Here is a 26661-nt window from a genome sequence, read left to right as displayed (position 1 = left end):
TTGTGCTGTGATGTTTTACAATTTTTAAAAATCTTTCTACTCGTATAGTATCCAAAGATCATGAGCTAAAGATGAAAACCTTTCCTACTAGTATGATTATATTATTGATTGACTGACTAGGGTTTTCCAGATCGCCCAACACTGCTATTTGTAAGGTACATTTTAAGTGCAGGTTTTTTTTTTTTTAACCATTCCTGAACCTGTGACCAGAAACAAGCTACATTGGGGCAATACCAGAATAAATGATCTATTGATTCAGTCTATTCGCAACAAAATCTACAGAGCTGAGATTGAGGTATGCCCATACAAAAATCCAGAAAATCACATTGTATGATTTTTAAGTAAGTAATTTGCATTTTATTCCATGACATAAGTATTTGATACATCAGAAAAGCAGAACTTAATATTTGGTACAGAAACCTTTGTTTGCAATTACAGAGATCATACGTTTCCTGTAGTTCTTGACCAGGTTTGCACACACTGCAGCAGGGATTTTGGCCCACTCCTCCATACAGACCTTCTCCAGATCCTTCAGGTTTCGGGGCTGTCGCTGGGCAATACAGACTTTCAGCTCCCTCAAAATATTTTCTATTGGGTTCAGGTCTGGAGACTGGCTAAGCCACTCCAGGACCCTGAGATGCTTCTTATGGAGCCACTCCTTAGCTGCCCTGGCTGTGTGTTTCGGGTCGTTGTCATGCTGGAAGACCCAGCCACGACCCATCTTCAATGCTCTTACTGAGGGAAGTAGGTTGTTGGCCAAGATCTCGAGATCACGCGATACATGGCCCCATCCATACTCCCCTCAATTACGGTCCTGTCCTCTTTGCAGAAAAGCATCCCCAAAGAATGATGTTTCCACCTCCATGCTTCACGGTTGTGATGGTGTTCTTGGGGTTGTACTCATCCTTCTTCTTCCTCCAAACATGGCGAGTGGGGTTTACCAAAAAGCTCTATTTTTGTCTCATCAGACCACATGACCTTCTCCCATTCCTCCTCTGGATCATCCAGATGGTCATTGGCAAACTTCAGACGGGCCTGGACATGCACTGGCTTGAGCAGGGGGACCTTGCGTGCGCTGCAGGATTTTTACCCATGATGGCGTAGTGTGTTACTAATGGTTTTCTTTGAGACTGTGGACCCAGCTCTCTTCAGGTCATTGACCAGGTCCAGCCGTGTAGTTCTGGGCTGATCTCTCACCTTCCTCATGCTCATTGATGCCCCACGAGGTGAGATCTTGTATGGAGCCCCAGACCGAGGGTGATTGACCGTCATCTTGAACTTCTTCCATTTTTTAATAATTGAGCCAACAGTTGTTGGCTTCTCACCAAGCTGCTTGCCTATTGTCCTGTAGCCCATCCCAGCCTTGTGCAGGTCTACAATTTTATCCCTGATGTCCTTACACAGCTCTTTGGTCTTGGCCATTGTGGAGAGGTTGGAGTCTGTTTGATTGTGTGGACAGGTGTATTTTATACAGGTAACGAGTTCAAATAGGTGCAGTTAATACAGGTAATTTTTATTTTATTTTTTATTTCACCTTTATTTAACCAGGTAGGCCAGTTGAGAACAAGTTCTCATTTGCAACTGCGACCTGGCCAAGATAAAGCATAGCAGTGTGAGCAGACAACACAGAGTTACACATGGAATAAACAATTAACAAGTCAATAACACAGTAGAAAACAAAGGGGGGAGTCTATATACAATGTGTGCAAAAGGCATGAGGAGGTAGGCGAATAATTACAATTTTGCAGATTAACACTGGAGTGATAAATGATCAGATGGTCATGTACAGGTAGAGATATTGGTGTGCAAAAGAGCAAGTAAATAAATAAAAACAGTATGGGGATGAGGTAGGTGAAAATGGGTGGGCTATTTACCAATAGACTATGTACAGCAGCAGCGATCGGTTAGCTGCTCAGATAGCTGATGTTTGAAGTTGGTGAGGGAGATAAAAGTCTCCAACTTCAGCGATTTTGCAATTCGTTCCAGTCACAGGCAGCAGAGTACTGGAACGAAAGGCGGCCAAATGAGGTGTTGGCTTTAGGGATGATCAGTGAGATACACCTGCTGGAGCGCGTGCTACGGATGGGTGTTGCCATCGTGACCAGTGAACTGAGATAAGGCGGAGCTTTACCTAGCATGGACTTGTAGATGACCTGGAGCCAGTGGGTCTGGCGACGAATATGTAATGAGGGCCAGCCGACTAGAGCATACAGGTCGCAGTGGTGGGTGGTATAAGGTGCTTTTGTGACAAAACGGATGGCACTGTGATAGACTGCATCCAGTTTGCTGAGTAGAGTGTTGGAAGCCATTTTGTAGATGACATCGCCGAAGTCGAGGATCGGAGGGATAGTCAGTTTTACTAGGGTAAGCTTGGCGGCGTGAGTGAAGGAGGCTTTGTTACGGAATAGAAAGCCGACTCTTGATTTGATTTTCGATTGGAGATGTTTGATATGAGTCTGGAAGGAGAGTTTGCAGTCTAGCCAGACACCTAGGTACTTATAGATGTCCACATATTCAAGGTCGGAACCATCCAGGGTGGTGATGCTAGTCGGGCATGCGGGTGCAGGCAGCGATCGGTTGAAAAGCATGCATTTGGTTTTACTAGCGTTTAAGAGCAGTTGGAGGCCACGGAAGGAGTGTTGTATGGCATTGAAGCTTGTTTGGAGGTTGGATAGCACAGTGTCCAATGACGGGCCGAAAGTATATAGAATGGTGTCGTCTGCGTAGAGGTGGATCAGGGAATCGCCCGCAACAAGAGCAACGTCATTGATATATACAGAGAAAAGAGTCGGCCCGAGAATTGAACCCTGTGGCACCCCATAGAGACTGCCAGAGGACCGGACAGCATGCCCTCCGATTTGACACACTGAACTCTGTCTGCAAAGTAATTGGTGAACCAGGCAAGGCAGTCATCCGAAAACCGAGGCTACTGAGTCTGCCGATAAGAATATGGTGATTGACAGAGTCGAAAGCCTTGGCAAGGTCAATGAAGACGGCTGCACAGTACTGTCTTTTATCGATGGCGGTTATGATATCGTTTAGTACCTTGAGTGTTGCTGAGGTGCACCCGTGACCGGCTCGAAACCAGATTGCACAGCGGAGAAGGTACGGTGGGATTCGAGATGGTCAGTGACCTGTTTGTTGACTTGGCTTTCGAAGACCTTAGATAGGCAGGGCAGGATGGATATAGGTCTGTAACAGTTTGGGTCCAGGGTGTCTCCCCCTTTGAAGAGGGGGATGACTGCGGCAGCTTTCAATCCTTGGGGATCTCAGACGATATGAAAGAGAGGTTGAACAGGCTGGTAATAGGGGTTGCGACAATGGCGGCCGAAAGTTTCAGAAATAGGGGGTCCAGATTGTCAAGCCCAGCTGATTTGTACGGGTCCAGGTTTTGCAGCTCTTTCAGAACATCTGCTATCTGGATTTGGGTAAAGGAGAACCTGGAGAGGCTTGGGCGAGGAGCTGCCGGGGGCAGAGCTGTTGGCCGAGGTTGGAGTAGCCAGGCGGAAGGCATGGCCAGCCTTTGAGAAATGCTTATTGAAGTTTTCGATAATCATGGATTTATCGGTGGTGACCGTGTTACCTAGCCTCAGTGCAGTGGGCAGCTGGGAGGAGGTGCTCTTGTTCTCCATGGACTTCACAGTGTCCCAGAACTTTTTGGAGTTGGAGCTACATGATGCAAACTTCTGCCTGAAGAAGCTGGCCTTAGCTTTCCTGACTGACTGCGTGTATTGGTTACGGACTTCCCTGAACAGTTGCATATCCCGGGGACTATTCGATGCTATTGCAGTCCGCCACAGGATGTTTTTGTGCTGGTCGAGGGCAGTCAGGTCTGGGTGGAGAACAGTGGAGTAATGAGTGGAGAACAGAAGGGCTTCTTAAATAAAAACTAACAGGTCTGTGAGAGAAGGAATTCTTACTGGTTGGTAGGTGATCAAATACTTATGTCATGCAATAAAATGCTAATGAATTACTTAAAAATCATACAATGTGATTTTCTGGATGGTCATGGCTCACATCAACGGCATCCTCCCGGATACCCTAGACCCACTCCAATTCGCATACCGCCCCAACAGATCCAATGATGACACTATCTCAATCACACTCCACACTTCCCTTTCCTACCTGTACAAAAGGAACACCTACAGTGCCTTGCGAAAGTATTTGGCCCCCTTGAACTTTGCAACCTTTTGCCACATTTCAGGCTTCAAACATAAAGATATAAAACTGTATTTTTTTTGTGAAGAATCAGCAACAAGTGGGACACAATCATGAAGTGGAACGACATTTATTGGATATTTCAAACTTTTTTAACAAATCAAAAACTGAAAAATTGGGCGTGCAAAATTATTCAGCCCCTTTACTTTCAGTGCAGAAAACTCTCTCCAGAAGTTCAGTGAGGATCTCTGAATGATCCAATGTTGACCTAAATGACTAATGATGATAAATATAATCCACCTGTGTGTAATCAAGTCTCCGTATAAATGCACCTGCACTGTGATAATCTCAGAGGTCCGTTAAAAGCGCAGAGAGCATCATGAAGAACAAGGAACACACCAGGCAGGTCCGAGATACTGTTGTGAAGAAGTTTAAAGCCGGATTTGGATACAAAAAGATTTCCCAAGCTTTAAACATCCCAAGGAGCACTGTGCAAGTGATAATATTGAATTGGAAGGAGTATCAGACCACTGCAAATCTACCAAGACCTGGCCGTCCCTCTAAACTTTCAGCTCATACAAGGAGAAGACTGATCAGAGATGCAGCCAAGAGGCCCATGATCACTCTGGATGAACTGCAGAGATCTACAGTTGAGGTGGGAGACTCTGTCCATAGGACAACAATCAGTCGTATATTGCACAAATCTGGCCTTTATGGAAGAGTGGCAAGAAGAAAGCCATTTCTTAAAGATATCCATAAAAAGTGTTGTTTAAAGTTTGCCACAAGCCACCTGGGAGACACACCAAACATGTGGAAGAAGGTGCTCTGGTCAGATGAAACCAAAATTGAACTTTTTGGCAACAATGCAAAACGTTATGTTTGGCGTAAAAGCAACACAGCTCATCACGCTGAATACACCATCCCCACTGTCAAACATGGTGGTGGCAGCATCATGGTTTGGACCTGCTTTTCTTCAGCAGGGACAGGGAAGATGGTTAAAATTGATGGGAAGATGGATGGAGCCAAATACAGGACCATTCTGGAAGAAAACCTGATGGAGTCTGCAAAAGACCTGAGACTGGGACGGAGATTTGTCTTCCAACAAGACAATGATCCAAAACATAAAGCAAAATCTACAATGGAATGGTTCAAAAATAAACATATCCAGGTGTTAGAATGGCCAAGTCAAAGTCCAGACCTGAATCCAATCGAGAATCTGTGGAAAGAACTGAAAACTGCTGTTCACAAATGCTCTCCATCCAACCTCACTGAGCTCGAGCTGTTTTGCAAGGAGGAATGGGAAAATATTTCAGTCTCTCGATGTGCAAAACTGATAGAGACATACCCCAAGCGACTTACAGCTGTAATCGCAGCAAAAGGTGGCGCTACAAAGTATTAACTTAAGGGGGCTGAATAATTTTGCACGCCCAATTTTTCAGTTTTTGATTTGTTAAAAAAGTTTGAAATATCCAATAAATGTCGTTCCACTTCATGATTGTGTCCCACTTGTTGTTGATTCTTCACAAAAAAATACAGTTTTATATCTTTATGTTTGAAGCCTGAAATGTGGCAAAAGGTCGCAAAGTTCAAGGGGGGCGAATACTTTCGCAAGGCACTGTATGTGAGATTTTTTCTGAATTCCGTCTCTCACAGTTGAAGTGTACCTATGATAAAAAATGACAGACCTCTACATGCTTTGTAAGTAGGAAAATCTGCAAAATCGGCAATGTATCAAATACTTGTTCTCCCCACTGTGTGTGTATATATATATATATATATATATATATATAGCATTCTGTTGGTGGCAAGAGTTTATATAATAATTTAAATTGAAAAACTCTAACTCTAGTTTTTTTTGTACCAGTTCATAAAACATGTGCCATGGAATCGGTACATCGAAAATCTCCTCCCATTTATTTTGCATGACATTTATGTTCCTTTCAGCCAATTAGTATCTTTAATATATGGCAGGCAAACAAGTTCTCTACCTTCTCCCTTTTCCTCTTGTCTCCTCCATCTCTGTGGTAGTGCTGCGATCAGTTGGTTGTAAATTTGGATTGAGCAGATATTCCCAGATATTTTCGATAACTGCATAACTCCTCTGTTTCTATTCATATCATTAATAAATATAATATATATATTTTTTAAATTCCATAAAGAATGTTTTTTTTAAAATTAATCAACATTTTTGAGTTTAGCCATTTGTTGTAATATTTGTTCTTTTCTGGAGGATAAAACTGAAATTTTAACCAGCTTTGTATGGCTTGTTTAAGAAAGGGTGATACTTTAAACAAAATGTCATTTTCAACTAGTGGGAAATGAGAAGTTTTAATCTGTATGAAGGCAAAAAGGCTTTGAACAAAGGAGGAGTCTTTCTTAATAATCTACTGGAGAACCATTTTGGGTTTAAGTGTAATTTATGTATGTGTGAAGCTTTTAGTGGTTTAAAGCTGTAGTATTTAATCATTTTAACCCCATATTCATTATATAAATAAGCACGTTTAGTCCTGCCTGGTTTAGCATTCCAAATAAAATTAAATATTTTTTGCTCATATGATTTTAAAAACGAATCATCTGGACCAGGCAGTGCCATTAGTAATTAACTGTGACAGGACCAAAGAGTTAATCAATGTCATTTTTCCATAAATAGACATGTATTTACCCCTCCATGGTTGCAAAATCGTATCCATTTTTGCTAACTTTCTATTGAAATTAATTGTGGTAAATTCAATTATATTTTTTGAGATGTGAAAACCAAGTATGTCTGCTTCATTATCCGCCCATTTTATTGGTAAACTACAAGTTAGTGTAAACACTGTATTTTTTAACGATCCAATACATAATATGGTTGTCACGACTCCCACCGATGGTGGCTCCTCTTCCTGTTCAGGCGGCGCTCGGCGGTCGTCGTCACCGGTCTACTAGCTGCCACCGATCCCCTTTTCCTTTTCTGTTAGTTTTGTCTTATTGGTTACACCTGTTTCTTGTTTAGGTTTTGGTTAGGGCTATTTAAGCCGGTTATGCCCGCCTGCTTTTGTGCGGGCTTGTTCCTCTGTTCATTTTTGTGGTGGTGCGATATTCTTGTTTTCTCCGGACTGTTTGGGTCCTGTTTTTGGGCCGGTCATTTGTATGCGCCTGGTGTTTTGGCGTGACCGTTTTCTGTGCCGGAATAAACACAATTGTCCTTTACTCTCTGCTCTCTGCGCCTGACTCCGCACCCACTACTCCTCGAAGTGTGTAACAATGGTACACTTGTTATTATTAGGTTTTAATCCAGAGACGCTAGACAAGTGATCAAGATGTTCAATGAGACTGTACTGGTAAATGTAGTTTTACCTGTATAGAGTCTGATAGCAGAATGTAGGAAATCGTGGGAATGGCTTCATCCTAGCAGGTAGAACTGAGAAGCTGTAACCTGTTAGTGCTCCGGGAGTGGAGGGAGGTTGTGAAGGGAGGTGCGATGGAACTCTCATGTCTTTGAGGAGTAAAATTATGGCTTCCTATCTACATTCCGTTAAAGTCACCATCCATGGCCAGAAACGTGAACATCACCATTCTCCAGGACAACCAGCTGAACATCACCATTCTCCAGGACAACAAGCTGAACATCACCATACTCCAGGACAACCAGCTGAACACCACCATGCTCCAGGACAACAAGCTGAACATCACCACACTCCAGCACAGCATACTTGAATACATGAGGCATTGTAATATTGTTATAATATTATTTTAATCCATATACTTAGTCGTAGTGTTGACTATCATTAAATATGAAGACTGTATATTATCAATTCCCTGTGTAATTTAATTACGCAATTAAACGAATCATGTAACTTTAATTAACTAGGAAGTCGGGGCACCACGGGAACATGTTGTTTATAGAGTTTCAGTTCCCGAATATAACTCTTCAGATATTTAAATAACTTATCGATTAGAGTCTTGTATAAATGTATTATTGTTACCTCATCAGTCTCTACTGAACGTCGCAAACCCTTAGATATCAGCACCAACCCTAGCATAGAATCATGAATCAGCGATATACAAATTGGCTTAATTATTTACTAACTGATCTGTTAAAATGGCGCCGAAGAGGATGGTTGCCGTTTTACATGCCCGTAAACAATTGTGCTATTTTTAAATGTTTTTTTTACATTGTTTGTAACTTATTCTTTTACTTATTCTGTACATAATGTTGCTGCTACCGTCTCTTATGACCGAAAATAACTTCTAGACATCAGAACGGGGATTACTCACCACGAACTGAAAGAAGCTTTTTCCTTTAACGAGTCTGACGAGAAAGATATACTGCTCTCCAGGGAACAGGCCCAGATCACCGTCATTTGCGTGAAGAAAAGAGGAAAAAAGGATCCAGATCAGGTTCTGTACGCGAGCGAGAAAACTCCCACTGCCATCTGTTCTTCTTGCTAGCATGCAATCATTGGAGAAAAAAATGGATGACCTACGATTACCCTACCAATGGGACATTAAAAACTGTAATATCTTATGTTTCACGAGTCGTGGCTGAACAACTACACGGATAATATAGAGCTAGAGGGATTTTCAATGCACCGGCAGAACAGAGAAGCTACGTCTGGTAAGACGAGGAGTGGAGGTGTGTGTCTTTTTGTCAATAACAGCTGGTGTGCAATGTCTAATATTAAAGAAGTCTTGAGGTATTGCTCGCCTGAGGTAGAGTACCTTATGATAAGCTGTAGGCCACACTATCTACCAAGAGAGTTCTCATCTACTGTATATTATTCGTAGCCGCCTATTTACCACCACAGACCACTGCTGGCACTGACACCACACTCAACCAACTCTATTAGGCCGAAAGTAAACAAGAAAATGCTCACCCAGAAGTGGCCCCTAGTGGCCGGGGACTTTAATGCAGGCAAACTTAAATCAGTTTCACCAAATTTCTACCAGCATGCCACATGTACAACCAGAGGAAAAAAACCTCTAGACCACCTTTACTCCACACACATAGACACATACAAAGCTCTCCCTCTCCCTCCATTTGACAAATCTGACCATAATTCTATCCTCCTGATTCCTGCTTACAAGCAAAAACTAAAGTAGAAAGTACCAGTGGCTCGCATCAGTACAGAAGTGGTTAGATGAAGCGGATGCTATGCTACAGGACTGTTTTGCTAGACTGGAATTTGTTTTGGGATTCTTACAATGGCATTGAGGGACACACCACCTCGGTCATCGGCTTCATCAATTAGTACATTGTCGACATCGTCCCCAATGTGACCGTATGTACATATCCCAACCAGAAGCCATGGATTACAGGCAACATGTGCATTGAGCTAAAGCAGCTACTTTCAAGGAGCGGGACACTAATCTGGACACGTATAAGAAATCCCGCTATGCCCTCAGACAAACCATCAAACAAGCAAAGCGTCAATAGAGTCTAAGATTGAATCCTACTACACCGGCTCTGACGTTCGCCGGATGTGGCAGGGCTTGAAAACCATTACGGACTACAAAGGGAAACCCAGACGCGAGCCCACCAGACGAGCTAAATGCCTTTTATGCTCGCTTCGAGGCAAACAACACTGAAGCATGCACGAGAGCACCAGCTGTTCTGGATTACTGTGTGATAACGCTCTCGGTAGCCGATGTGAGCAAGACCTTTAAAGAGGTCAACATTCACAAAGCCGCGGGAAAGACAGATGGATTACCAGGACGTGTACTCTAAGCATGCACGGACCAACGGGCAAGTATCTTCACTGACATTTTCAACCTCTCCCTGTCCGAGTCTGTAATACCAACATGTTTTAAACAGACCACCATAGTCTGTGTGCCCAAGGAAGCGAAGGTAACCTGCCTAAATGATTCCCGACCCATAGCACTCACGTCAATAGCCATGAAGTGCTTTGAAAGGCTGGTCATGGCTCACATCAACGGCATCCTCCCGGATGCCCTAGACCTACTCCAATTCGCATACCGCCCTAACAGTTCCAATGATGACGCAATCTCAATCACACTCCACACTTCCCTTTCCCACCTGTACAAAAGAAACACCCATGTGAGAATACTGTTCATCGACTACAGCTCAGCGTTCAACACCATAATGCCCACAAAGCTCATCACTAAGCTATGGACTCTGGGACTAAACACCTCCCCCTGCAACTGGATCCTGGACTTCCTGACTTTCCACCCCCAGGTGGTAAGGGTAGGCAACAACAATGTCTGCCATGCTGATCCTCAACACTGGGTCCCCTCAGGGGTGTGTACTTAGTCCCCTCCTGTACTCCCTGTTCACCCACGACTGCGTGGCCAAGCACAACGCTGACACCATCATTAAGTTTGCTGACGACAACAATGAGACAGCCTATAGGGAGGAGGTCAGAGAACTGGCAGTGTGGTGCCAGGACAAAAACCTCCCGCTCAATGTGAGCAAAACAAAAGAGCTGATCGTGGACTACGGGAAAATACATCAACATTAACATCAACGGAGATGTAGTGGAGCGGGTCGAGAGTCTCAAGTTCCTTGGTGTCCACATCACCAATGATCTATAATGGTCCAAACACACCAACACAGTCATGAAGAGGGCACAACGAAAAATTTTCCCCTTCAGGAGATTTGACATGGGTCCCCAGATCCTCAAAAAGTTCTACAGCTGCACCCTCGAGAGCATCCTGACCGGTTGCATCACCGCCTGGTATGGCAGCTGCTCGGTATCTGACCGTAAGGTGCTACAAAGGGTAGTGCGTACAGCCCAGTACATCACTGGGGCCAAGCTTCCTGACATCCAGGACCTATATTATAGATGGTGTCAGAGGAAAGACCATAAAATTGTCAGACTCCAGTCACCCAAGTCATAGACTGTTTTCTCTGCTACCGCATGGTACGTGGTACCGGAGCGCCAAGTCTAGGACCAAAAGGCTCCTTAACAGCTTCTACCCCCAAGCCATAAGACTGCTGAACAATTAATCAAATGGCCACCAGACTATTCACATTGACCCCCCCCTCCATTTGTTTTGTCCACTGCTGCTACTCGCTATTTAATATCTATGCATAGTTACTTCACCCCTACCTACATGTACAAATTACCTCAACTAACCTGTACCTGGGCACATTGTACCCTAACACCCTGTATATAGCCTCCACATTGACTCTTTACCAGCACCCCCTGTATATAGCCTCCACATTGACTCTGTACCAGCACCCCTTGTATATAGCCTCCACATTGACTCTGTACCGGTACCCCCTGTATATAGCCTCCACACTGACTCGGTACCGGTACCCCTGTATATAGCCTCCACACTGACTCAGTACCGATACCCCCTGTATATAGCCTCCGCACTGACTCGGTACCAGTACCCCTGTATATAGCCTCCACACTGACTCAGTACCGGTACACCCTGTATATAGCCTCCATACTGACTCGGTACCAGTACCCCCTGTATATAAATATAGCCTTATTATTGCTTTCAGGTCCCCCAGCAGGAAAACAGTAAATGACAGATCAACATCAGTCATCGTAGCCAATGTTCTATATAACTTAGTTAAGTACATCCGCTATACATCTGAAGCATCCATCCATTCACCCATCCACACATCCATCCATTCAACCACACATCCATCCATCCCATCCACACATCCATCCACACATCCATCCATCCATCCACACATCCACCCACACATCCATCCATACATCCATCCATCCACACATCCATCCATCCACACATCCATCCATCCACACATCCATCCATCCACGCATCCATCCATACATCCATCCATCCACACATCCATCCATCCATCCATCCACCCATCCACACATCCATCCATCCACGCATCCATCCATCCACGCATCCATCCATCCACGCATCCATCCATCCACGCATCCATCCATCCACGCATCCATCCATCCACGCATCCATCCATCCACATACTTCTCTCATCTCATCAGGATCAGGAACTTCAGCGGACGCTCGTGCGCCATCCCAAACACACCAGTTATGTCCCGTTTCTGGGTTTTGGGTTTGAATCACAGCTCATCCCCGGCTTGAAATCCCGGTAAAAAGGAAGTGAATAAGCACAAGTGAAAAAAAGGTCACATAAGTCAAATCAATTTATATAGCCCTACGTACATCAGCTGATATCTCAAAGTGCTGTACAGAAACCCAGCCTAAAACCCCAAACAGCAAGCAATGCAGGTGTAGAAGCACGGTGGCTAGGAAAAACTCCCTAGAAAGGCAAAAACCTAGGAAGAAACCTAGAGAGGAACCAGGCTATGTGGGGTGGCCAGTCCTCTTCTGGCTGTGCCGGGTGGAGATTATAACAGAACATGGTCAAGATGTTCAAATGTTCATAAATGACCAGCATGGTCGAATAATAATAAGGCAGAACAGTTGAAACTGGAGCAGCAGCACAGTCAGGTGGACTGGGGACAGCAAGGAGTCATCATGTCAGGTATTCCTGGGGCATGGTCCTAGGGCTCAGGTCCTCCGAGAGAGAGAAAGAAAGAGAGAATTAGAGAGAGCATATGTGGGATGGCCAGTCCTCTTCTGGCTGTGCCGGGTGGAGATTATAACAGAACATGGCCAAGATGTTCAAATGTTCATAAATGCATGGTCGAATAATAATAAGGCAGAACAGTTGAAACTGGAGCAGCAGCACGGCCAGGTGGACTGGGGACAGCAAGGAGTCATCATGTCAGGTAGTCCTGGGGCATGGTCCTAGGGCTCAGGTCCTCCGAGAGAGAGAAAGAGAGAAGGAGAGAATTCGAGAACGCACACTTAGATTCACACAGGACACCGAATAGGACAGGAGAAGTACTCCAGATATAACAAACTGACCCTAGCCCCCCGACACAAACTACTGCAGCATAAATACTGGAGGCTGAGACAGGAGGGGTCAGGAGACACTGTGGCCCCATCCGAGGGCACCCCCGGACAGGGCCAAACAGGAAGGATATAACCCCACCCACTTTGCCAAAGCACAGCCCCCACACCACACATAAGCAGTTCATGTTTCATGTAATCTGTTCAACTTAAAAAATACAATTATGGCCAGAATAGTCCAATGCTAGTCGCATCGCTAAGCTTCTCCTGATTTCAATCAAACCCTTTCAACTTCTCCAACATTAGACCAGCTGTTGGTTATACACACAAGACACACAGAAGAGGGCTACTGAAACTAACTGATTGTGAGACACGTTCCATTTCTTCCAAATCCAGTTGGTGTGTCTGATGCTCCTCCTACAAAACAGTAGACTTTGTCTTGGTCACAAAATAACCGCCCAGCAGGTTTGGGACCATCAATAGTGGTCCCAGATGATCTTTTCCTGGGAAAGCCCAAATAGGACATCAGCTGCAATGACTTGATGACCGATTTCCTTTGAAACAATAATGATAATAATGAATTATAGATACAGGAAATTGACGTTTGTAAGGGTTTTACTTTTAAACCCTTTTGTTCTTTGGGAAACATAGGTCATTCATGCTGTAGTTTCTTCGTGAATATATCTGTAATCGGTAGTATCAACTAAGCAGATGATTGGTCCACCTAGCTTTCCCAGAGCCCCGTCATCCAACGTGTTGTGGATCCAGGCAGGCCTACAACAAAACTTTACCCTGTCTGGCCGTACTTGATCTGTTTCCGCCTCCCTCGACTTGTCAGATTGTTTTCTTTTGGAGAGGCTTGTAATGGTATTGCTGCATAACATTACTGCTGTTTGGTAGAATATATATATATATATATATATATATAAGACAGACGACTGAGGTAGTATATATTTCCTCTTATACATGACAAACACTGAATGCAAATAAAAATCCTAGCTTACTGAGACTTTATAGTTGTTCCTTAATTCGTATCATTGCAATATCTGTGGACAGAGAGGACACTGTTCTGTCTGAGGTCAGTGGCGCCAACTTCCTGACAGTCTCTTGTTCAAACTGCCAGTGCTTGAATTCCTCAAATGACTCATTTGAGAGCTTCCGGGTAGAGCTCGACTGTCTGGAGAAGAAACTCCTCATAGTAGAAAAAAAAAAAACACTTACATGTACGGTTTGAGTTCCAATGTAAAATACAATATCTTCCTTCCGGAATTCCTTAAGTCTGGCCAAACCCCCCCTAACCCGGACGACGCTATGCCAATTGTGCGTCGCCCCACGGACCTCCCGGTCGCGGCTGGTTACGACAGAGCCTGGGCACGAACCCAGAGTCTCTGGTGGCACAGCTGGCGCTGCAGTACAGCGCCCTTAACCACTGCGACACCCGGGAGGTCCCTGGGGAGAAAATGTATTTTTTTTAAGAAGGACAAATCATAGATATTATGCTGGGAGGTAGATGTTCAGTCTCCCTTGTCCTCAGCTTTTCAAAACAAAGGAACAGGATGTCATTTATAACCCCCGACCCTAGCCTGGGGTTGACCAATCAGAAGTCCTTGCAGTACAACTGGGCCAATTGCCAAATAACAAGTATCCTGCCCCAGACTCAATGTACAGACCAATGAAAACGTGGCACACGTAGCTGAGTCCAGGACTGACATTCCACAGATTCTAAACAGCTGTTGAACTGAAAACCAACTCCTATTGATCGTTAATTCTAGTCCTCTCGTCCTCTGTGTATTTATCTTTCAAATATTATTTTACTTCCTAGCAAAGGCAGTCATTTTTTGATGTAATATCTGCTGGTACTTGATGGAGTCTATGATACCATGAATCGTAACAAGTTGTCCAGGGCCTTTGAAAGAAAAACAGCCCCACAACATCAAAGATCCACCACCATACTTCATAGTGGGGATGAGGTACTTTTCTGCATAGCTATCTTTCTGTCCATGCCAAAGCCACCTCTGGTGTTTGTTTCTAAAAAGCTCTATTTTGGTCTCATCTGACCATAGAACCCGTTCGTTCCCATTGAAAGTTCCAGTAACGTTTGGCAAATTGTAGGCGCTTGAGTTTGTTGTTATGTAGTTGGTGTCTGATCGTAGTTTTGGAGATTTTCTGACCCAGCTAACGTCTGACAACCCTCCTAAACAACTTGTGGTTATGTAGTTGGTGTCTGATCGTAGTTTTGGAGATTTTCTGACCCCATGACCCAGCTAACGTCTGCAATTCTCCAGCTGTGATCCTTGGAGATTATTTGACCACTCTAACCATCCTCCTCACTGTGCGTGGGGTCAATATAGACACACGTCCTCTTCCAGGCCGATTGTTAACATCTCCAGTTGTTTTAAACTTCTTAATTATTGCCTTGATAGTGGAAATGGGCATTTTCAACCTTTGAGCTATTTTCTTATAGCCATTTCCTGATTTGTGCAGCTCAACAACCTTTGTTGCAAATCATTACTGTATTCTCTAGACTATGGGTCTTTCCCATAGTGAAGGATGACTATGGGAACTTGGCCTGTGTGTCTCGTCATATTTATACCCCAGTAAAACAGGAAGTCATGGCTTACCACTTAAGTGTTCCTAATCACTCAGGTGAACTTTAAAAACGTAAAAAATGAATAGGAATATACTTCAGTTAGAATTTACTCATAAGAACTTCTTGGAGTGCCAATAATTGTGGCAAACATGTTTTTGTAAAAAAATATTTAATTTATTTTGCATACATTTATTTCAATCATTTGACTTCAATTAAAAGGTTCAATTTTTGTGAATATTTTTGAATGAAAGACCAAGAGGATAAACAGCAAAGAAAATAAATTCACAGCCCGTTTTGCTCATATTTACCATGGGTGCCAATATTAGTGGAGGGCACTGGAGATGTGTGGTGGGTGGAGTAGGGGCCTGAGGGCACACAGTGTGTTGTGACATCTGTGAATGTATTGTAATGCTTTTAAAATTGTATAAACTGCCTTAATTTGGCTGGACCCCAGGAAGAGTGGCAGGGGTGTACGTGCTATCCCGCCTCTAGTCAGGTCTCTGTAAACCAGAGTGGTTCTTTTTCTTCTAAAAGGTGGCATCTGTAAAGAAAAACAAGACAATGACAACTAAATTGGATTCATTCTAAATTAAGAAACTGAATTACAATTTTTATTTTATTACCTTTATTTTTAACTAGGTAAGTCCAGTTAAGAACAAATTCTTATTTACAATGACGGCTTAGGAACAGTCGGTTAACTGCCTTGTTCAGGGGCAGAACGACAGATTTTTACCTTGTCAGCTCGGGGATTTGAATTTACAACCTTTCGGTTACTAGTCCAAAACTCTAACCACTAGGCTGATTCTATATTCAGATCAAATTGCACTCAAGAAATCTTCCTCCCTACTATGGGTCATATCAGCGGGCTATCCCTGGATAAAAATACTTTTTTTAAATCCACGACATTAGCTTTGTAAATCACAGTTAAAAATAACGTGATTATGTACCCTTGACACAGGGAAAGGACGTCAGAAGAATTTATTCTAGATTCAGTTACAGGACAATAAAAATGACCATTATACTTACACAGGGGTGTAATAAAATCCGTGGTTGATGTTTTTTTGCCTACTCGGAAATGCCGATATGACACGTTGATTTGAACCTTCTGACCAACTAGTGGGCCAGGTGGCTCCCCACTGTCTGATTCATATCGCGTCATTTCTGATGAATGTTCTCGATTATATCGACTGATTGGTTCTGTATGGGAGAGGCGGAACATGCAGCGCGTCAACCCTCAAAATTAGAACAGGTTTTTATTTTAGCGCCTGGCGAGCAGTTTGGATGAAATGATTGAATAACATGAACATTTATTTATCAACCCTTGCGTTAGTGGTCGGCATGTTAGCAGGGAGGGAACAGTTACTATTTGCTGACTTTTTCATGCTCCCTACTGTCCTCCAATGATAAGCGAGAGATTGCGGATTTCAACCAACCAGATGACACGGTGGGTGGAGCCACCACCTCTTGCTGTTGCAGGCACATGGGTGATTAAACGGGACATCTGGTTTTTATATTTGGATGCGTCTCAATTGACCGAATCCGCCTATGTAACACTTCCGCATCTGCTGCGCTGACAGAAAACATCGGTCTTCTCACAAAAGCGTCTGTAGCCTCCGAACGGTTTGGCCTAAACACTAATATGACTCATCTGAGTCTAAAGGTAAGACTCGCACGAACACGTCGGTTGTTTTGCTCTAGGAGGCTCACAAGACGCGTCGGAAGGCCCTGGTACCAGTAGAAAAAAAGAATGGGTTAAATACATGTCAAAAATTAAATGTTTCCTGATCTTTCTTATATCTCAGATACAGGACAGACAATTTAGAACAAACTTCCTTTAGATTTTTTTGGTGGGACTATATGTTCCGTGTAGTGAATTCCATGTGTTTTTATGGGCAAACAGTAGTAAGGACAAACAAATTATGCCATCAAAATCTTCTTTTTTTAAATATATTTTTTGGATTACTTGAAGGGGTCTTAAAAGTGCTGCAAATATATTAGTCCCGCAAATAACAGCTACGACGCTAATAAGTGTGTAAACTCTGCCCAGTTGTGTTCTGTGGGTGTCACTGAGTAGACTGATACCCTATTTCATTGATCCACAATCCATAGGTACAGTTAACTGTATGCCCCAATGCAATCCTGAAGACGTACATATATATCTACAATGCGATTTCACATTATTGTCAACTTAACTAATTATTGTATTTTGTTGCATTCATGTAACATTCCCAACCTTGTTCAGAATTACTTGGTACAAATATGGCACGATTCCACTATTTGTGGCCGTTTGCATCACTTTCAATTAAGGACCTTTATTTTGAAGGCGATCTTCAAATTCCACTGTTGTGACTAATCCTTATTGTGGCTAGCTTCACATAGGTGCTGGCGTGTATGTACTTCAACCGCACAGGAGTGCCTAATTCATCGTCTGCCGAAGTGCTAAACGGAAAGGTAAGACCATTTGGTAATTCTGACATTTACGGGTCCCTCACTTCAACCGACATTGTTATTGCTTTTCTCCATCGTTGATCCGAGCTCAACTGTCGACAAAAGGATTTCCTGTATTTGGTCAGAAAATTGAATGAGGACGAAAATTGAATGAGGACGAAAGAACGACATAGCAGTTTGTTACTTCATAATATACAAGCTACTAGTCTGCTCAATGTTACAAACTTGAACATGGGAAATGTAGCGTAGAAGAGAGATCTGTTCCCTTCTGAAGTGCGCAACAGTCTCCAGACACTTCGGTCTTCACCTCACTTTTGCACTGAACATGGACTGATCATTAACGCAAAACATCTGTTTTATTTAATCTGTGATAATATTGAAAATATAAACGCATGATTTACACTTCAGTCTGCAGTGAATATGCGTTTCTTATTGTGTATTTTCTGATGTGTTTTTACATTTTTTTTTTAATTAAACAATATTGTAGTCCTTATCAATAATTTATTCTGGATCTTCTAAACATGGCTTGATAATATCCCTTACACACCTGAGCAGGTAACTGTCCAACCAGGTGAGCCAGTGTTTGACCTAGTGTTTAGACTAGAGGGCATTCCCCTGGCAGAGCTCTGCGCAGGTGCCCTTGTCTCCTCAAGGTGATTTTTCTCTCAACGTTTAACATAAAACATTTTATTAACTAGGCATGTCAGTTAACAACAAATTCTTATTTACAAAGACGGCCTACCTTGTTCATGGGGAAAATGACAGATTTGTACCTTTTCAGCTTGGGGATTCGATCCAGCAACCTTTGGGTTATTGGCCCAACGCTCTAACCACTAGGCTACCTGCCACCCCAAGTTCATTAGTCTGTCCTTTACTGTTTCACCCGAATACCTGTTTCTTAACTCTCTCAAAAGTAATTTTCTTACATTGTAAAACTTTTGCTACCCGCCCAACAATGGTTTCACAGGTTGTGTGTGTGTGTGAGAGACGGGTTAAGCAGAGAATGACGTATTAGCTCTTTAGCTGTAACAGCAGTTCAAAGGGAGAAGACTGCTCCTTGGCTTTATTCTACACTATTCATATCACCCTGACAGTCTCCTAGGTTGAGACACTCTCTCCGTGGGTTTAAATCAACCCTGACAGTTTCCTTGGTCTGGACACTCTCCGGGGTTTAAATCAACCCCAACAGTCTCCTAGGTCGGGACACTCTCTCCCGGGGTTTAAATCAACCCTAACAGTCTCCTAGGTCGGGACACTCTCTCCTAGGTCGGGACACTCTCTCCGGGGTTTAAATCAACCCTGACAGTCTCCTAGGTCTGGACACTCTCCCCGGGGGTTTAAATCAACCCTGACAGTCTCCTAGGTTGGGACACTCTCCGGGGGTTTAAATCAACCTGCTAGATTTCAACTGTCAACTTAAACTGAAAATCTGCAGTTCAAACAACAAAGTGGACACCCCGCCACTGTTTTGGTAAACGTGCTAGCTAGAAAGAAAGCAGCTATCAATGATAATGCTAGCTGTAGTGGGCCATGGAGAGAGGGCTTCCTGGGAATTAAGGAGTTCCTATTCCCTAGTGCACCACAGCCCTGAGTTCCTATGCCCTGTATAGTGCACTACTTTTGACCACAGCCCAACACGCTATGGGCAAAGGTAGTGCACTAGATATTGGATAGGGTGCCATTTGTAGTAGACTTATGTAGACTAGATGTCCTATGAATGAAGGGCTTCCTCCTTCCTTATTGAACATAACAACAACAGATTGTCTGGCAGTGTGTCTGTAGGTATGAACCCGGGAAGGATTGTAAGTGTATTCAATAAACAATGTTTGTCCTCTGCTGTAAAGGGCTGTGCCTGGTTTCCCGATAGCCATGGGGCTTAGGAGTTGTTTTTTTAACAATACATCTTTGGTCGTTGTAAGAAAGATGCACCATGCTTTTCCCAAAACAACACGCAGAGGGAACGGTTGCTAAATGCGTAGTTGGTGCACTGCCCTCAGGGAGTACTGCCCTCAGATCAGCTTTCTCTATTCAAATCTTTCCTTAACATTAGAATTATTTCAAAATACTGAAGATGGATCAGCTCCTAGAGATATTACCACCTACGGCTGTACATATTGAGGCAGCTTATTCTAATATTTACTGGTTCTAGTGGAGGTCCTTCGCGGTAGACACAGGCCTGGGTGTTTTCCCTGGTTCTAGTGGAGGTCCTTCGTGGTAGACGCAGGCCTAGGTGTTTTCCCTGGTTCTAGTGGAGGTCCTTCGTGGTAGACGCAGGCCTGGGTGTTTTCCCTGGTTCTAGTGGAGGTCCTTCGCGGTAGACGCAGGCCTGGGTGTTTTCCCTGGTTCTAGTGGAGGTCCTTCGCGGTAGACGCAGTTCTGGGTGTTTTCCCTGGTTCTAGTGGAGGTCCTTCGCGGTAGACGCAGTTCTGGGTGTTTTCCTGGTTCTAGTGGAGGTCCTTCGCGGTAGACGCAGGCCTGGGTGTTTTCCCTGGTTCTAGTGGAGGTCCTTCGCGGTAGACGCAGGCCTGGGTGTTTTCCCTGGTTCTAGTGGAGGTCCTTCGCGGTAGACGCAGTTCTGGGTGTTTTCCCTGGTTCTAGTGGAGGTCCTTCGCGGTAGACGCAGTTCTGGGTGTTTTCCCTGGTTCTAGTGGAGGTCCTTCGCGGTAGACGCAGTTCTGGGTGGTTTCCCTGGTTCTAGTGGAGGTCCTTCACGGTAGACGCAGTTCTGGGTGGTTTCCCTGGTTCTAGTGGAGGTCCTTTGGCTGCGTCTCAGATGACACACCATACAGGGCACTACTTTTGACCAGGGCTCATAGGGGGGAATAGGGTGCTACAGTAGTTTTTCCTCAGCTAGACTAAAGCTCCTTGACTTGTGATATTAAGCTCTCAGAGTCTGGAGGTCATTAATTAGTTACTAGACTAGGCCTGTCTCTCTCTCATTGTCCTGAACCATTATCAGACAGAGCAGCAGTGACTATTATCTTAACTTCTGAACATGAAACTATGTTGCCTGTACTGATGCTGCAACAGGAGTCTTGCATAATCTGACATACTTTTTTTTTTTTTTTTTTTTTTTTTTTTTCAGGGTTCAACACCTGCCAATAGGATCCGTTTGAGGTCCGTACTGAGGTAGAATATATCCGCCTGAGAGACCAGGTAACAACCCTGCATTGTTAGCAAGGCTGCATATTCATGCATCATAGCCACTGTACCTATGGTCATGTCTCCTCTCCTGCTCTCGCCACAGCACATGATGTCGTCGTTCACCCGTGAAAAACTGTCTTTGCACCTGCGGCGCAGAATGGGGGTGTTTGTGAGCAGAGTGAAAGCCACAGAGCTCATGGCCAATCTCCCTTGCCTTACACCTTCTGACAAGGTGAGTAGCTTCTGGCTGGGCGGGTAGCTGGGTGAGTAGCTTCTGGCAAGGTGGGTGGCAGGGTGGGTAGCTGGGTGGATAGCTTTTGGCTGGGTGGATAGCTTTTGGCTGGGTGGGTAGCTTTTGGCTGGGTGGGTAGCTTTTGGCTGGGTGGGTAGCTTTTGGCTGGGTGGGTAGCTTTTGGCTGGGTGGGTAGCTTTTGGCTGGGTGGGTAGCTTTTGGCTGGGTGAGTAGCTGCTGGCTGAGTAGCTGCTGGCTGGGTGGGTAGCTTCTGGCTGGGTGGGTAACTTCTGGCAAGGTGGGCGGCTGGGTGAGTAGCTTTTGGCTGGGTGAGTAGCTTTTGGCTGGGTGACTAGCTTTTGGCTGGGTGACTAGCTTTCGGCTGGGTGAGTAGTTAGTTGGATGTTGTTGGTCATTTAGGACATTTTATTCAGATTATTAATCCAATTATCACAATCTTTATTTGATGTATAATCTGAACCAGATTATGTACCTGGTAAATGAATATATTAACTATATTTTCTGATATGTTTATTTTTTAAATGAAACAATTATTCATTGTACTTTCAGGAGGAGATCCAGGCCAAGAAGGACTTTTCTGGTAACTATGCAGCCATGCAACTCCTGCTGGACTATGTACAGAAGAGAATGAATTGGCCAGAAGAGTTGATGTCAGCCCTGGAGCTGTTGGAGCATCAGGATCTGGCTGATGAACTGAGGGCAGAGTGGAACAAGCACAACCAGAACAGTAAGTCACACACAAATCAAACTTTATTTCAAGTGCATTTAAAAAAACTGGACACCTAGGATCTCTGTTGTGACTCAGTTCAACATTGTGGATATGATGACAGAGAACATGTATTTTTGTGTGTGTGCTATTGCTCAATCAACAATGCTGCCCAGAACTGTAAAATCCAATCCAAGGTTTCAACCACTTACAGTAAATGTCAAAACATAACATGGTGCTTATTATGTGTGAGGAATGGTGATATGCCTCAATCTGTTAGTGTTTCTCTTACTCCTTAGATCCCTACCCTCCTTCACCTGCTGCTACCACCACAGTCAGGACCCATGTTCATCCAATTCCTTCTACCAGCTCTGAGGGGTCGCCATGTTCTCTGGTCCTCCCAGGTCAGCCAGCCCCACCGGAGGTTGCTGCCCCACTGGAAGTAGCCCCACCTGAGGCTTCACTCCCTCCTGAAGTAGCCCCAGAGGTTTTGCCACCTCCTGTAGTGGCTGCCCAGCCAGAAGCCCCCCCAAGCTCAGTTCCCAAGGCTCCCATGGCTGGCTCCTCTTCAAAACATGCTCCCAAAGCAGCAGTGAGCCCTGAAATAGCCTCAGAGGCAGCACCTTCTCCTGTTGCTGCCCCTCAGGCAGAGCCCCAGGCAGCCCCTCTGTCTCCTGTCTCAGTGGAGGAGCCCACAGTGATCTCTGAACCTCCAGCCTCATCCCAGCCTGGTTCTATTGAAACCGTCAGTCTGGAGGACAACTTGTGTCATAGTGATGCTCCAACACAGATGGCCCTGTCTGAAACCACTCCTACCTTGTCTGGTTCACACCTAATCCCAGTTGTATCTGAAATCACTCCCACGTTGCCTGTCTCACACCTAGCCCTGTCCCAAACTGAATCCACCCCCACCCCTGCCGCCTTGGCCACATTCCAGTCCCCTGAGAGACGGCCAGTTCAGGACACCTCGCCACACACAGTCAAAGTGCCTACCTTCCACCAGGAGGCTGTGGAGAACTCTGATCCAACCCAGGTAAATAAGTCTACCTTCTACCAGGAGGCTGTAGACTCTGATCCAACCCAGGTAAATAAGCCTACCTTCTACCAGGAAGCTGTAGAGAACTCTGATCCAACCCAGGTAAATAAGCCTACCTTCCACCAGGAGGCTGTAGACTGATCCAACCCAGGTAAATAAGTCTACCTTCTACCAGGAGGCTGTAGACTCTGATCCAACCCAGGTAAATAAGTCTACCTTCTACCAGGAGGCTGTAGACTCTGATCCAACCCAGGTAAATAAGTCTACCTTCTACCAGGAGGCTGTAGACTCTGATCCAACCCAGGTAAATAAGTCTACTTTCCACCAGGAGGCTGTAGACTCTGATCCAACCCAGGTAAATAAGTCTACTTTCCACCAGGAGGCTGTAGACTCTGATCCAACCCAGGTAAATAAGCCTACCTTCCACCAGGAGGCTGTAGACTGATCCAACCCAGGTAAATAAGTCTACCTTCTACCAGGAGGCTGTAGAGAACTCTGATCCAACCCTGGTAAATAAGTCTACCTTCTACCAGGAGGCTGTAGACTCTGATCCAACCCAGGTAAATAAGCCTACCTTCCACCAGGAGGCTGTAGACTCTGATCCAACCCAGGTAAATAAGCCTACCTTCCACCAGGAGGCTGTAGACTCTGATCCAACCCAGGTAAATAAGTCTACCTTCCACCAGGAGGCTGTAGAGAACTCTGATCCAACCCAGGTAAATACGTCTACCTTCCACCAGGAGGCTGTAGAGAACTCTGATCCAACCCAGGTAAATAAGTCTACCTTCCACCAGGAGGCTGTAGAGAACTCTGATCCAACCCAGGTAAATAAGCCTACCTTCTACCAGGACGCTGTGTGTTGGATTTTCCTGTTTCTCCAGTTTTGCCTCGAGCTCTTTCAAATCAGCTTTGGGTGTGTTCGGTTCTTTTTTGAATTCAAGTTGCTAATGAAATGAAATCTGTTGACCACATCTACACTTTTTTTGAAATATGCCTGAAACTGAAGATAGTGAAAACATTGAGAAGCTTAGAACTAAAATAAATCTCTCCTGCAGGTGACTGAAGATGAGCAACACACTGAGCCGTCTCAGAGCCAGCACTTCTCCCCGGCCGCGGCCCCAGCGGATACCTCCATGAATGAGGATGACGTGAACTTTAGCAAGCCTGAAGTCCTCCGCAGTGAGGTCATGGACAGCCAGCCATACTCAGGAGACTCAACGCGTCTACAGAGGTCTGTGTCAGACCTTGTACTTGCTACAGCTGATGTGAACAGTCCTGTTGTTATCCCCAACCCCGTCACTACTTCCACCCCTCTGCCATGTCAGGAGAATGGAGTTCCTGAGGAAATAATCGAACCCCTGTCCCATAACGAGCCCCAAGAGGACACCTACGAGTCCCCCTGCCTGAGCTCCCTGGGGGACCAGGAGGTGCTGCTCAATGTTGTTCACGTGTCTGAGGACGCGTCCATCCAGAACAACGACGGCCAGACACCGAGCATGCTGGGTTTTGTAGTCCACGTGTCCGAGGAGCCATCTATCTGGAATCAAGATGGCCAAACACAGAGCATGCTGGGTAATAATGATGTGGCTGTGTCTGGAACCCCCCTACCAGTTCAGAACCACAACAGCCAATCTCAGATCACACCTCTCTCTGGATCTAATGCCCTTGACCTGTCGTCTGGTCCAAACCAGCACGGCCAATCACCGGGTCTGATTATGATCGTTAACGGCCAAGACGCCAGCCCCTCAACCAAACATCCTGATGCTCCTCCTCCAGCTCCTGGCCTCATCGTCAACGGCTCTTCCTCGGCTGAGAACCGTCATCCACTGGAGCCTATGGGGGCAGAGGTCATGATGGAGGCTAGAGCTGTTCCTGAACTGAAGCAGGAGGGAGCGATAGGAGAGAGATACTATCTTCTGGGGGCTGCTATAGTGGCCGTCTCGCTGTTCATGGCCTGGAGGATGAGGAATTAACAACCGGGGTTTAGGATAGGTTGTCTCAAATGGCACCATGTTTATATATAAAGGCAGGGTGAGTAACCTTGTGTTTGGCAACTGTCCTTTTGGGCGGTTCTGGCCGATCTACTGTTTCTGTAGTGTGAGGCAGCTTGAAAAATAATTACACAGCCTAGACAAAGTATTGCAATATATTGGAAATAGGGCCACGGCAAAAGTATTGCAAAAAAAACACAAAATATAATAGTTCAATATGTCAAGAGATTATTATATTGGTTCAGTCGCTTATTGTATTGATAGGAGTGAAGGAGCTGAAATTAATTATTTATTCGGTGAGGCAATGAGTTCAACCCAATTAATATATATATATATGAGTGAACAAAACATTAGGAACACCTGCTCTTTCCATAATATAGACTGACCAGGTGAAAGCTAGGATTCATTATTGATGTCACTTAAATCCACTTCAGTCAGTGTAGATGAATGGGAGGAGACGGGATAAAGGAAGGATTTTTAAACCTTGAGACATGGATTGTGTATCTGTGTCAATCAGAGGGTGAATAGGCAAGACAAAAGATTTAAGTGCCTTTGAACGGGGTATGGTAGTAGGTGCCAGGCACACCAGTTTGTGTCAAGAACTCCAACGCTGCTGGGTTTTTTACGCTCAACAGTTTCCCGCGTGTATCAAGAATGGTCCACCACCCAAAGGACATCCAGCCATCTTGACAGAACTGTGGGAAGCATTGGAGTCGACATGGGCCAGCATCCCTATGGAACGCTTTCAACACCTTGTAGAGTCCATTTCCTGATGAATTGAGGCAGTTCTGAGGGAAAAAGAGGGTGCAACTCAATATTAGGAAGGTGTTCCTAATGTTCTGTACACTCAGTGTAAGTACCTATCCAGGACTTTGATTGACGGTCAAAATCAATTAATAATTAGTAGCATGATACAGCATGTCCTAATTTGGGATAAATAAAATGTATCTTTTATGATGAATTTTAGAAGCCCAAGTGATTATTTGTCCACCATATACCTAAGCTGCTTAATCAGTAAACATATTCGTAATTTAGCAGACTCTTTTATCCAGAGCCACTACAGTAGTGAGTCATTTAACAGACTCTTTTATCCAGAGCCACTACAGTAGTGAGTCATTTAACAGACTCTCTGATCCAGAGCCTCTACAGTAGTGAGTCATTTAACAGACTCTCTGATCCAGAGCCACTACAGCAGTGAGTGCGTACATTTTCATATGGGAATCGACCCCACAACGCTCTACCAACTGAGCTACACTGAACCTTCCTACTGTATACAGGTGCAGGGTCTTAATTTGAACCAGTTTGTTACAGCAGGAAAATAATCCTGCAGCAACAGGAAATGTGTATTATAATGAATGACAAGAGGCTGCGCTCTTTGGTCTTTACTACTGAGTAGTGGCTGTTCCAGGTGTGTTCCAGGTATATAGGAGTTAATACGAATACTGGAGGAGATGGAGACCCGCACACTGTCGAGGAAAAAATAAATGCAAAAATGAAGACGTTTATTTAAAACGTCACAGTGCCCCCCCCAAAAAA

At 44.6% G+C, this 26661-nt stretch overlaps 1 protein-coding gene and 1 long non-coding RNA gene across 2 annotated transcripts; one reads left to right on the top strand and one right to left on the bottom strand.

Moving 5' to 3' along the window:
• Nucleotides 1-12827: 12827 nt before the first annotated feature.
• LOC112236224 lies at nucleotides 12828-16891 on the bottom strand. The gene is made up of 3 exons (XR_006084663.1): nucleotides 16574-16891; nucleotides 14179-16088; nucleotides 12828-12866 (listed from the first exon to the last, which is right to left on the bottom strand). It is a non-coding gene; the product is annotated as an uncharacterized LOC112236224 (long non-coding RNA).
• Nucleotides 16892-17076: 185 nt separating this feature from the next.
• Nucleotides 17077-25552, top strand: LOC112236223 (proline-rich protein 36). Its single transcript, XM_042330395.1, has 7 exons — nucleotides 17077-17207; nucleotides 17917-17998; nucleotides 21081-21151; nucleotides 21243-21371; nucleotides 21942-22119; nucleotides 22398-23131; nucleotides 24190-25552. The coding sequence occupies exons 4-7, from the start codon at nucleotides 21246-21248 to the stop codon at nucleotides 25105-25107; spliced, it is 1956 nt and encodes a 651-aa protein (XP_042186329.1). The 5' UTR covers nucleotides 17077-17207; nucleotides 17917-17998; nucleotides 21081-21151; nucleotides 21243-21245; the 3' UTR covers nucleotides 25108-25552.
• The last annotated feature ends 1109 nt before the right edge of the window (nucleotides 25553-26661 follow it).

This window comes from Oncorhynchus tshawytscha, linkage group LG11 (assembly GCF_018296145.1).
Source record: "Oncorhynchus tshawytscha isolate Ot180627B linkage group LG11, Otsh_v2.0, whole genome shotgun sequence".
NCBI lineage: Eukaryota > Metazoa > Chordata > Actinopteri > Salmoniformes > Salmonidae > Oncorhynchus > Oncorhynchus tshawytscha.
This window is presented reverse-complemented; position numbering and strand designations above follow the sequence as displayed.

Coding starts and splice junctions, on each gene's coding strand:
- LOC112236223 (XM_042330395.1), top strand. CDS start 21,246: ATGATGTCGTCGTTCACCCGTGAAAAACTGTCTTTGCACCTGCGGCGC. Junction 21,372..21,941: donor GCCTTACACCTTCTGACAAG/GTGAGTAGCTTC, acceptor TTGTACTTTCAG/GAGGAGATCCAGGCCAAGAA. Junction 23,132..24,189: donor AGAACTCTGATCCAACCCAG/GTAAATAAGTCT, acceptor TCTCTCCTGCAG/GTGACTGAAGATGAGCAACA.